The sequence below is a fragment of the Pleurodeles waltl genome, chromosome 1_2 (assembly GCF_031143425.1).
Source record: "Pleurodeles waltl isolate 20211129_DDA chromosome 1_2, aPleWal1.hap1.20221129, whole genome shotgun sequence".
In the NCBI taxonomy this organism is placed as follows: domain Eukaryota; kingdom Metazoa; phylum Chordata; class Amphibia; order Caudata; family Salamandridae; genus Pleurodeles; species Pleurodeles waltl.
In genome coordinates, this window is record NC_090437.1 from 197395153 (window position 1) to 197408474 (window position 13322).

The 13322-nt window shown below is 44.3% G+C and overlaps 1 protein-coding gene across 1 annotated transcript in view; it reads right to left on the reverse strand.

Moving 5' to 3' along the window:
* The window catches only part of LOC138299488 (sialic acid synthase-like), a 278224-nt gene extending 265422 nt beyond the window's left edge, over positions 1-12802 (reverse strand). The window contains exon 1 of the mRNA XM_069237763.1: positions 12567-12802. Coding sequence (XP_069093864.1) covers positions 12567-12698 — 132 coding nt within the window. The 5' untranslated portion in view covers positions 12699-12802. The remainder of the gene's footprint in view (positions 1-12566) is intronic.
* Between the last annotated feature and the right edge of the window lie 520 nt (positions 12803-13322).

The window sequence follows — 13322 nt, forward strand, 5'->3', positions numbered from 1 at the left end:
GTTGGGGTAGTTTTAGGGGCAAGGGTGGGGGGTTTGTGTGGTTTTAGGAGGGTGGGGGTTCACAGTAATTTTTAGGGTTGGGAGTGGGGGGCCAGGGGGGACGCATGCAGGAATAATGGATGCCTATCACTAATGCCTTTATCAGGAATGCCTTTGCAATGAAAAATCATTGTTAAGGCATTCGTGGTAAAGGCATTAGTGGTAACAACGAGGTCGTTGTTCCGACCTCGTTGTTCAGGCATTCGTTGTTCCGGCAGGCGTCGTTCCGACATACATTTGTGGTAATAGTGGTGGGGCAACTGGCAATAGTCAAACAAAGGCCCGTATTTATACTCCGTTTGCGCCGAATTTGCGTCGTTTTTTTCGACGCAAATTCGGCGCAAAACTAACGCCATATTTATACTTTGGCGTTAGACGCGTCTAGCGCCAAAGTATTGGCAAATAGCGTCATTTTTTTGCGTGAACGCCTTCCTTGCGTTAATGAGATGCAAGGAAGGCGTTCCCGTCTAAAAAAATGACGGCGACGCAAATGCGTCGTATTTATACTCCCGGGCAAAAATCACGCCCGGGAGTTGGCGGGTCAAAAAACCCCGCATTTGCGCCACTATTTAACGCCTGGGTCAGGGTAGGCGTTAAGGGGCCTGTGGGCTCAAAATGAGCCCACAGGTGCCCTCCCCTGCCCCCAGGGACCCCCCCTGCCACCCCTGCCCACCCCAGGAGGACACCCAAGGATGGAGGGACCCACCCCAGGGACATTCAGGTAAGTTCAGGTAAGTATTATTTTTTATATTTTTTTACTTTTTTTTGGGTGGCATAGGGGGGCCTTATTTGTGCCCCCCTACATGCCACTATGCCCAATGACCATGCCCAGGGGACACAAGTCCCCTGGGCATGGCCATTGGGCAAGGGGGCATGACTCCTGTCTTTACTAAGACAGGAGTCATGAAATGGCGTCTGGGCGTCGTAAAAAAATGGCGCAAATCGGGTTGAGCTGATTTTTTTGCCTCAACCTGACTTGCCCCATTTTAAGACGCCCTAACGTCATTTTTTCCCAACGCCGGCGCTCCCTGGTCTACGTGTTTTTTTTCCACGCAAACCAGGCAGCGCCGGTCTGCTTGCGCCGGCTAACGCCATTCCATAAATACGGCGCCCGCATGGCGCTTCAGAATGGCGTTAGACGGCGCAAAATTTTTTGACGCTAAACTGCGTTAGCGCAGTTTAGCGTCAAAAAGTATAAATATGGGCCAAAGTGTGTAGTTGGGTTCATTTTTGAATCCATAATAGAAACTGGGGTAGAAACTCCCAAAACAGTTTTTGTCACACCTGGTGGTATTGGCCCTGTCACCTTGACTGCTTGTCGCCCTAAACATGGACAAGTACAAGCAGTCAATTTTAATAAATGGTGTTGAGGCCCAGGCTTACTGGGACACGGGCGTCAGTATCACTTTGGTAACTGAAAACTTGATGTCACCTGCTCAACACCTCCTTGGACAGAAGTACCAGGTTACTGATGTCAACAACTCCACTCAGTCTCTCCTCTTAGCTGTAGTGCAACTTAGTTGGGGTGGAATTACTGGCCCAAAAAAGGTAGTGATATCATCTAGCTTACCTGTAGACTGTCTTTTAGGGAAAGACCTAGAGGCCTCAGGCTGGGATGAGGTAGAGTTTAAGACCCATGCATCCATGCTGGGCATCCCTGAGGAATTGTTTCCTCTTGTTTCAGGTGAAATTAAAAAGCAAAGGAGAGAAAAAGGCCTGAAATCTCAGGATCCTTCTCAACCAACAGGTTAAAAGGGTATCAAAGTATCTCTTCCCCACCCTACCACTAAAGATACCATTCCTGTGGTGGGATAAACCTCTCCTGGGGTGGAACCTGTGCCAAGGGAGCCTACAGCTACCACAGCTGAACTCCCAGAGGTAAACGTACCTCTCTGTGGAACTTCTAAACCAGATGTGCAAAATTGCACTGTTTTAGTAAATTTGAAGCAACTCTCAAGCCCTCCCAGAGAAACTTTAGTGCAGCAGCCCTGCACTACCTCTGACCATTTAGGACAGCAGCCCTGTCCTAGTGTGGAGCGTATAGGAATGGAGCCCTGCCCTGCTCCAACCTAAGAGAAACAGCAACCCTGTTCTCTCTTTCAGCCATATGGACAAACGTTTTGCCCCGCTATGGCCTTACTGAGACAGTATCCCTGAATGCAATTCCCTTCTTTAGGACAGCAACCCTGTATTGACATAGGCTTAGTGGAACACTCCCACTGGCCAACTTTAAAACTTACAAATAGAGACTCTGAAAATATACACTTGCACTGTTTTCTAGGTAAAAATCTCCAAACAAGGTGGTTTAAGTCCCCACAGGGAAGTAACCATACAGTGGACGATAAAGGGAGTAACCACTCTATTGCAGACCAACTCTCCACTTATCACCACTTAGACAATAAAGTCTTAACTGGCCAAAGCTAGCCTTATTGTCCTTCATTTGGGGGGGTGGCTGTTATGTTACAAAGTAGCCTCTTTCTAGCGTGGTTCCCCCCATGTTTGGCCTGTTTGTCAGTGTTTGCCAGTGTGTTTTACTGTCTCTCTGGGATCCTGCTAGCCAGGACCCCAGTGCTCATAGTTTCAAACCTATTTGTCAGTGTGTTTTGCCTGTATCCCTGGGATCCTGCTAGCTAGGGCCCCAGTGCTCATAGTTTGTGGCCTATGTGTGTTGTCCGTATGCTTGACTATGTCACTGGAGTTCTGTTAACCAGAACTTCAGTGCTTATGCTTTCTCTACTTACCAAATTTGTCACTACAGTTTAGTGACTCCAGATTCCAATTCAGATTGGCATACTGAAACCGCCTTATAAGACCCTAGTATATGGTCTCTAGGTACCCAGCGCATTAGGGTTCCAGGAGATCCTGATGGGCTGCAGCATTTCCTTTGACACCCATAAGCAGCTCATCCAAACACTCCTTCAGGTCTGCCACTGCAGCCTGAGTGAAATAGTGCACACACTATGTCACAGCCATTTTTCACCACACCAGGTAAGTTATAAGTCACCTATAAGTCTAACCTTCAGACCTGAAGGCTAGGTGTATAGTACCTGTGTGTGCAGAGGTGTCCCACTTTGTCCAGGATCATTTTCCTGGACTTTGTGAGTGCGGCGATGACATTATAAGGGAGCTCTACATATAGGTCAATACATATATGTAGCTTCACAGTGGCAACTCGGAATATGGCCATGTGAGGTGTCTAGGAACCGTATATTGTATCCCCAATCTGATTTTCGTATTGGGGGGTCAATTCCATGCACCCTGGGGGCTACACCATGGAACCACAGTCCTGCCGTGCCAGTCTTCTGAGGTTTTCACTGCAGCCCCAGCTGCTGACATCTCACAAACAGGCTTCTGCCCTCCTGGGGCTTGGGCAGCCCAATCCTAGGAAGGCAGAACAATGCATTCCCTTTGGGACAGGTGTGTTACACCCTCTCCCTTTGGAAATAGGTGTTACAGGCATGGGAGGGGTTTCCTCCCAGAGCATCTGGAAGTGCTTTGAAGGGCACAGATGGTGCCCTCCTTGCATAATCCAGTCTACACTGGTTCAGGAACCCCTAGCCCCTGCTCTGGCACGAAACTGGACAAAGGAAAGGGGAGTGACCACTCCCCTGTTCATCACTACCCTAGGGGTGTTGGGATACTCTGGTAGCAGCTGATTGGCCAGTGCCAGCAGGTGACGTCAGAGACCCCTTGTGATAGATCCATACCTGGTTAGGTGACCAATCCCCCTCTGAGGACTATTTAGGGTCTCTCCTCTGGGTGTTTCCTGAGATTCGGTTTGCAAGACTCCACCAGGAATCCTCTCCATCCGTTGGATCAACCGCATACTGCACCAGGAACACTGTAACTGCCACAAAGTATCCAAGAAGGCAACTGTGACCCTGCAGGCAGCAACTGCAATAGTTTCCAGGCTGTGTACGCTCTGAGGACTACCTGTCTTCATCCTTCACCAGAAGGACTGAAGGAATCTCCCGTGGAGTGATGAAGTCACTTCCTAGCTGCAGCAGGCACCTCTCTGTAGTGACGACAGGTACTCTGGGTCCCCTCCCCCGATGATGAGCATTGATCCTGGAACACAGGTGGTGGTCTAAAGTGGCCCTGACTGTCTAAATATCCAGCTGTCCACATTTGGTGGAGGTAATAGCTTGCCTCTCTGTGCCAGACAGTCCCACTGTGTTCCAAGTGTTATGCAGCTCCTAGGGCTTCTGTGCACTTGTCCGATAAATCCTTTGTGCACAGCATAGTCCATGTTCCCAGCACTCCATCCTCTGACGCTCAGCTCCATGAGTTGTTCCCTGGCGGTGTGGGATCCCTTTGTGTAGTGCTGCAACAACCACCAGTTGCAACTCCTTTGTCCCCATTCTGTCTGACCCCAATGCATGCTGCCTGGTCTTCTGAGGGCTCTCCGAGTTGCTGAGAGCCCCCTTTGTCTCCCCATCCAGGGTTGAGTTGACTGGTCCTTCCTGGGCCTGGGCAGTGCCATTTTTCATGAAACGTGACTTTTGCATTTACCAAGGCTTGTTCATGGAATCCTGTGACACTAACCAGACTCCATTCATCCATCTAGCGTGGGACAACTTCTGCACCAACTAGGAACCCATATATGTCTTCTTTGGTGCAATACTGACTTTGTCTTCTCACTGATGGTTCCTTTTTTGCACCTTCATCGGGGTTAGCAGGGAATCCTGTTCTCCCTGGACTCTTCAATGCTTTTTGGAGTTGGTCCCCTTCTTCCACAGGTATTCAGGTCCATGAATCCATCATTGGTGTCTTGCAGTCTCTTCTGGTTCTTGCATTATCAAGACTTCTAGTATGTTTTGGTTTAGGAAACTTGCTGTACTTTACTCCTGCTTTCCTGTGCTCTGGGGTGGGGTATTTTACTTACCTTTGGTGTTTTATTACACTCCCAGCACCCCTCTACACACTAAACTTGCCTAGGTTGGAAACCGACATTCACATTCGACTATTGTAGTATATGGTTTGTGTTGCCCCTATGCCCATTGCAACCTATAGTGATTTTCACTGTTTGCACTATTTTATGACTGTTTACTTACCTGATTTTGGTTACTAGTGTATATTTTGTGTATAATACTTACCTCCTGAGAGAGTATAGCCTCTAAGATATTTGTGACCTTGTGTCACTAAAAGAAAGTACCTTTATTTTTGGTAACACTGAGTTTTGTCTTTTATTGTGTATAAGTACTGTGTGACTATAGTGGTATTGCAAGAGCTTGGCATGTCTCCTAGTTCAGCCTTGGCTGCTCTGCTACAGCTACTCCTAGATAGCCTAAGCTGCTAGAACACTGCCTACATTTCACTAATAAGGGATAACTGGACCTGGTCTAAGGTCTATGTACCTAGGGTACCCACTACAAACCAGGCCAGCTTCTCACAGCAGGGACAAGGGATCAAGTAAACACTGTTCCTGGTGTTACAATTTGTGTGATTTTTCTGTGTCTGTGTGTGGATCTAGTCAGGGACAATCTCCTTTGTGGGCTCAGTCAGATCACAACCCCATAGGAGTCACATGGATAGTGTCCTGTAATGGGGTAGATACCAGAGGGAATGTTGTTCATACCTAGGTGTCCCTCGTGATTTGGTATAGGCAATCAAGTCTTTCAGGTTAAGTGTTCGTTTGAACGCAAATTGCGGATGAACCTGTCTGTAGGATGGGCCACTGCTTACATATGGCATTTTGTATTTGGTTTGAATTAGGAGTAAAATTAGTAACACAGGTGATGGCATTGTCCTGTATTCCACTGCGGGGTTCCAATAGTGCTGCCCGATTGTTGTTCATGGTCCTTTTCAATGCTATATTGAGAGAATCTGGTGAGTAGTGGTGTGCTATCAAGCTAGCAGTCAGTTGTTGTGCCTGTAGGTAAAAGTCAGCAATCTTGCTGCAATTGCGATGTGGTCACATGAACTGGTTGTATGGCAAATTGGTGGCTATCATACATTAGAGAACTGTTGCTGTTATTCGACTCTTCGGAACACTCTCTGGTGCTGTGGAAGTACAGAAGAAGATAGGACCTGCTGTTGTGACCTGGGAGGAGCCCTGAAGGTCTGGACCTGCTGTCCCTTGTAGTCAGGACAAAGAAGTGAACTTCAAGGGACAATTGTCTGGCCTCATGTGTATCCTACAGGGACTCAGAAAGCTGCAAGAGGAGTTTTGCCTGGATTACCCAGGTGACCTGTAGCAGATGGACCTGACCTGTACCTTGCTAGTGGCTTCTGCGTAAGCCAGTCCTGGCCTCTATATGGATCCCCAGAGGTGCTGAGAGCCTCAGAAGTGACCCAGAGCGGCCACCCCAAAACCCTGAAAGGTTGGGACTAAAAAGATTATCTCAGAAGGTAAAATCTTTGACTGAACGAAACATTGCTTGTGTATCTGGCCCATGCTTCATCACGGTCTGTCTGAAATTGCCCCTGGTTCCAGTCTACTGCGACCAGATACTATCATTGGCTTTTACCATTTTTTGGTTCTATTTGTACTTAAAACTTTAAAAGTTCATATCTCTGGTTCCTCTTATTGGATTTTTGCCACTTATTGAATTTCACTCTACTTTTCGAATTGGGTTACACAAATTAAGATGTTTCACTGGGTTGCAAGTTATACTCTTTTGATTGTGAGTACCTCTACTAATATCCACCTGTCAACCTTCACTGCATTCAGCCCTCAAGGACCTCTGTTTCTGGACCTGTCCTGAGACTGTTGTGACTAGGGTACATAATTAATCCTTTCAGATCTCTGACCGACTTCCATAGACATATTAATAAGATGTGTACTTTCCTTAGGCCCAAAATGTTTGGGGAACTGGGCCAAGTCCTAGAGTTTGTAGTGTTCCTCCACCTTGGCACAAATAGGATGTGACTCCTAGCAAAGCGCCAGAACTCTGTTCTGGTGACCATCCAAGAGATTCAGTGTCTCTCGTTGATACCTCACCATCTCGTTCTCATTGAGAAGTTCTAGAAGTTATAGTCTATCCCTTGTGAAGATATTGGGCTGATTCACAAAAGTAAACTTAGACCTGAATTCTAACATTAGACCTGGAGTTTAACTTTAGACCTGAATTCCAAACATAGACTTCAGCTGTAACTTTGGACATGAAGTCTAAACTGTGGATCCGATTCAATAAAATAACTTGACCTGAAGTCCAAGGGCCCCTCTCACAAAGGCAAATCTACACCAAAAGTTTAAGTTTAGGCCTAAAGTCTACCTTTACTCATAGTAAAGTTAGACTTTTGGTCTAAGTTTTGACTATTGGTCTAATTTTTTACTGTTGCTCTAAACGTAGACCAAAAATCTAAACTTAGACCAAAAGTGTAACTTTACTACAAGTAAAATTAAACATAAGCTCTAAAATTAGACTTTTGGTCCAAGTTTACCTTTCTGAATCGGGCCCCATGTTTACACCTGAAGTCTAAGTTCAGATCTAAATTCTTACGTTAGAGCTGAAGTATAAGGGCCCAGGTCACAAAGGTAAAATTAGACCTGAAGTTTAAGTCTAGATCTAAAGTCTATGTTTAGACCAGAAGTCTAACTTAAGACCTGAAGTCTAACTTTAGACCTCAGGTCTAAAGGTAGACTTTAAGTCTAAGTTTAGACCTAAAGTCTAAGTTTATACCTGAAGTCTAACTTTAGATGTGAAGTCTAACTTTAGACCTAAAGTCTGCAGGCCCGATTCACAAAGGTAAACATAGACCTGAAGTTTAACTTTACAACTGAATTCTAACTTTCGACCTGAAGCCTAACTCTGGACTTGAAGTCTAAACTTACGCTTCAGGTCTAAACTTAGACGTAAACTTAGGCATCAGGACTAAACTTGGACGTAATGTCTTAGGGCCCGATTCACAAAGGTACAAAGGTAGACTTAGACCAAAAGTCTAGGTTTAGACCTGAAGTCTAAGTTGAGACCTAAAGTCTAACTTTACTAAGAGTAAAGTTAGACTTTAGGTCTAATCTTAGATTTCAGGCCTAAACATAGACTTTTGATCTAAGTTTACTAAGTTTAGATCTGAAGTCTAAGTTTAAAACTGAAGTCTAAATTTAGACTTCAGGAGTAAAGTTAGACTTTAGCTTTAAACTTAGACTTTAGGTCTATAATTAGATTTTAGACCTAAATGTCGAGTTCAGGTCTAGGTTTACCTTTGTGAAACAGGCCCTAAATCCAGACTTCAGATCCAAACTTAGACTTTAGGTCTAAAGTTAGACTTCAGTCTAAACTTAGACTTCAGGCCTAAGTTTACCTCTGTTACTTGGCCCTAAGTTTAGATGTAAAGTGTATCTTTAGACTTGAAGTCTAAGTTTAGACCTAAAATCCAAGTTTAGACCTATCTGCAACTTGGCAGGCAATGGTCATAATTAACGCTACAAGGGAGTTAAAAGATGGGTTGATGGAAAAGTCAAAGGGGAATGCATGGATGAGTGCATTTTTTGAGTGGATGAAAGTGAAAGATGGGTGAATTGGTGAGTGAAAAAATGGGTGGGGTGAAAGAAAGGATAGATGGGAAAAGGATGTTTGCATGAAAGGATGGCTAAGGAGTGAAAGGAAAGAATGATAGGTTGAAAGGATGGACAGGTGAAAGAATGGATAAATGGGTGAAAACGTGTGGATGAATGGGTGAAAGAATAGGTGAACAAGTGGGTTTAAAGAATGGGTAGGTGAAAGGATGAGTAGATGGGATAAAGGATGGGTCAATGAAAAGATGGCTGGGTCAAAGAATGTAAGAATGAGTGTGTGACGGCATGAGTGAGTAAATTGATGGATGGATGAGTGAGAGTATGGGTGGGTGAAAGGATGGATGGATTGGTGAAAGGATGGTGGATGAGAGGTGAAAGGATGGCTGAATGAATGGATGAAATGATGGGTAGATGAGTTGATGAAGAGAATGAGTATGTTGAAGGGATGGGCGGGTGAAAGGGTAAGTGGGTGGGTGAAAGGATAGATGGGTGGGTGACAGGATGAATGGATGGATGAAAGGATGGATGGATGTGTGCTCTTCATGGGAAGGTCGGGCTTTAATTGCTTAGTGCCATCAGAGTTTTGGTTTGAAGTAGGGGTATTTTAATTCTCTGGCTACTCTCATGCTTTGCTATCACCACTAGAGTCGACCAGCGTGGGATTCATAGAGGATGGTTGGTCAGTGGATGTAGTGTCACAAGGAGAAAGCATCACCGAGGTCATTCGACGTGTACCTTATTCAATTACATGAAGCTGTGTGATTAAAATTATTTATTTTTCCTAAAAGATAAACATCGGGTTGAACAATGAAGCTATTGTATCTGTTAAATAATTGTTGAGTACCTCCATAAATTAAGTGAAATTGGCCCAGTTTGCAGAGCCCTAATGAAATAGACCAGGAACTTTAAAAGCAAACAACCTCATCCATCACAATGGAGTCACAATAACCCATGTCTGCTCTCTGGTCCCCTGAACGAAGTCTGACACCATTTCATACATTTCAAGAAATTATAACAAGTAGGGAGTTTAACCTATATCTGCTCCAGATTATGGGCCTAGTTACGAGTTTGGCGGAGGGGATTACTCCACCACAAACGTGATGGAGATCCCATCCGCCGAACTGCATGTTCCATTATATCCTATGGAACTTGTAATACAGCGGACTGGATATCCGTCACGTTTGTGATGGAGTAATCCGCACCGCCAAACTGGTACCGAGGCCCTGTGTGTCGCATCACCACAATCCCATTGTGCGTTACTTGTGCTCTGGCAAAGGGGTAAGAAAGTGCTATACAAATACCAGTAGAGTACAATAGAATAGCTATCTGTTGGCTCTAGAATGAGATATAATAACCCCCAAGGTCACCAGTAAGGACGCTGGATCTGGAGGCTGAGATTCCCTGCATTATCAGTGATAACACAGACTATGTCCTGACTCTTTCCAATCTAGAGATTTCATCTAGATATTTGAAGAATTTACTGGATTCGTTTTAGTCTTAAAGCCTACATGCCCATGCGGGTTTGTCATTAGACCATCCTGCCCTGTACATGTATTCGATTAGACCTTCAAAATAGATAACACTGTTACAACCACACTCTGGAAAAGAGGTCGATAATGGCTAAATTGGCTCAGTAATCTTCTGGTCAAAAATAAACATCCTATAAACAGAGAGGCCACGAGCAAGCGTGATTCTTTATGTAGAAAACAATTATTATAGCAAGGACACGATCAGAAGGAAATCACTTCTGACTGATCCACCGGGAGACGCGCGTTGGCGGGTTTTTTCACCAATTGAATATGAAAATAGAACGTTGATCGTGATAAAACGTCGTATATACTTTCTACAATTGAAATAATGAGCCAAATATCAATTAGAATAAACATATGTGTACGTTTTTCCCTTCTGTAGTGACTCTACAGCACACACGACCTTCCAAATCGCGTCGGGCTTGTTATATTTAATGATGATGAGCGAAGAGGCTCATCCAGCTGAACCAGTCCAGTTACGTGTTGAGGTACGTCTCTGGGTACACCTGAGGCGAAACTGGGTGTTTTCCGACCATTTACTGCATTCCTAAAACCGGTTAACCGTGCATAATTTAACAGTCACAAGCTCCAGTCTATTTAAGTAACAATTAGGTTACAAAGAAAGAGGTAGCAGGCATTCTTCTCTGGTGAAAGCTATAAATGTAGACAGCAGAGTAAGACAGTAGGAATGGCGTAGGAGGCTGCAAACGATGCACTACCATGACTACAATGTGGAGGGATTTTGGGTGGTTTGCGGCACGACAAGGGGGCATGCAGGCTGAGGCGCAGACACCCCCGCTGGTAGACAACCTGTCACTTTTCGCTTGTAAAGAAAATAACAAAGCAGCTTGCATTGGGTATTCTAGGCTAGGTTGTGGCGAGTGTACTAACTCATCGGTCGGAGAGCAAAGGGGAGGTTGCGATGGCTGGGCACACACGTCCGTTGATAAGTTCCTTCTGCGAGTTTAGGTGATCCTTGCAGTGTTCCCCTTTAGGTTGCAGGTTGTCGGTGCATTAGAGGAAGAAGCAGAGTCTATTAAGATAGAAATAATGTGCACCCGATCACAGACCCGTTGATTAAGCATTGGTCTGTTTCCCTTCTCATGTATAACATGGCTGCACAAATTGGAGGGATTGTCTAGGAACTGAAGGTCAAATGGCAATGTATATTAATAACAAATATTTATGCAATGCTCTTATGCATGTTTGGGCGGGAAGTACTCCTATAAAGAATGAAAATCTTGAGCTTCATTTTGTGGCGAGGACGGGCGAAACTCCTAAGGGCCTTATTTAAGTTTTTGAGACAGGTTATACTGTCACAAATGTGACATAGAATCTGTTTACTCGTTATGCAAGTTTTAAATCTTATGACACTTGCAAGAAGTCGAATAGGATATCCAATATATTTGTGACAGATTAATCCATTGGGCAAATTCTAAATCAGGCCTCTTGGGAAAAGTGGGAGGAAATTGAGCACGACTTTTTACAAAAAGATTCTAACAGAGCAACCTGCCGTATTCATCTTAATTAGCAGTCTGCAAATGCAGTCCCTTGTGACTGGCTATAAACACAAGATGATGGGCTGCACGGAACAGCAGACTGCCATCCCAATGTTTGTATTTCCAAATGGAAAACGTGTTTTTCAAGTAGCCCTGTTCCTTAAAGAAACTGCTGCTGTATTTTTAAAAAATTGCAATTCGGTACTGTATGCAAAACCCATTTATGATCAGTTTCACCTTCAGTGTGTAGTTCTATAACTTGGTCCAAATACCAGAGGATTTCATTATCCCATCCTCATTAACATGTTGCTAGAATCCCAAAAGCGCTGGAGCCGGATTAAGGGGCATATTCACAAATCTCTCCTGCTCTTTAGTGCCGCCATAGCATATATTTTTTTAATGCTATGGAGGCGCTAAGCAGTCCCCCACCCTGCGCCATATTTACAAAGTGGTGCAATGCTAGCATTAAGCCACTTTGAAAACCCTTGCGCCACGTTATACCTGCAAGGAGGGAGACCCAAAAAAATGGCACAGTGAAATTTAAAAGATTTCACTGCGCCAATCTAGCAAAATTTTTAATGCCTGCCCAGGGCAGGAGTTAAAGTGACGCTAAGCTATTTCCTATGGACATCCCCGAGCTTTGCTGCACTAGCGTCAAAAAAATGTATGCTTATCCAACAAAGCGCCACAATAGTTTCAAAAATGTTGTCGCTATTGTGTTAACTTGCACCATGTTGCAAAATACAGCCCTACCAAGGTGTCGTTAAGGGGGCGCAGAGCTAAACTAGGAAAGTGGCACATCAGAGCCGATGAGCCAGTTCCTTGTAAATATGAACTAAGAGTTTTCCAGTGAGAGAAACAATTTCTAATTGTGGATGGAGAGCAACACTTGGAAAATATACAGGTGGAATTTCCTTCCCTATACTTTTCCTAACGTGGAAGACATTTGAACGGTCTCCTTCGGATTTGGACAATTTAATCAACAAATTGTGAGATTTTCCTTCCTCGACCTTCCCATGATTTTTTCCCTCTCGTTACCTTAGCCATCCGGATCATTTTCTTGGCAGTCTCCAAGTCCCCCTGGTGATTTTGCCCGATTTCAGCGATGATGAAGCAGGGATGGTCTTCGCCAATGGAGCGACCAGGGCACAACTCAAATTCAAGAGGCATGTTTTACAACAAAGGAAAATGTGCTGCTGCCTGCTTAAAATATGGGTGCAGTAGCAGCCTGTGTCAGCTTCTATTGCGGTGATGGCGAAAGAGGAGGTGTAGTTTGAGAAAAAAAGTGCTATTTGAAGAGTTGCAGGAATGTAGGGTGTCATCTGACAAACCAATCAGAAACTACTACGGGTGAGGAGTTGAATGGCGGATAAACACGGGAGAGGAAGTTACAAGGTACAAAGAGAAAAAAAGACGGTTGAAGTAAATGGGACTGCAAAATTATTTAAAAAATACGGATCTAATATTTTTGCAGGTTTAGAGTTCCCAGTCATTAGTTTAATTACTGATTATTCATTGGCTTGTTACGATAATGGTTAAAGCAGTTTATCTCTTCGTTCCCGTTTCTCGATAGTAAAAGTACGATTTTTCAATATTCGGAATATATATATGTTTTGCCTGATCGATTAAACCAATGGCAGAGAATAGTAACTCTGAGTTGCAGGTATGAAGAAATGGCGAAAGCGAAGATATGAAAAGAAAGGGTAAAGGAAAAATAGATGATAATTTTTTGTATTTTAATGAACAGAAAATAAATTAGATAATGCGATGATTTACTCGCTGAAGTGTCACCGA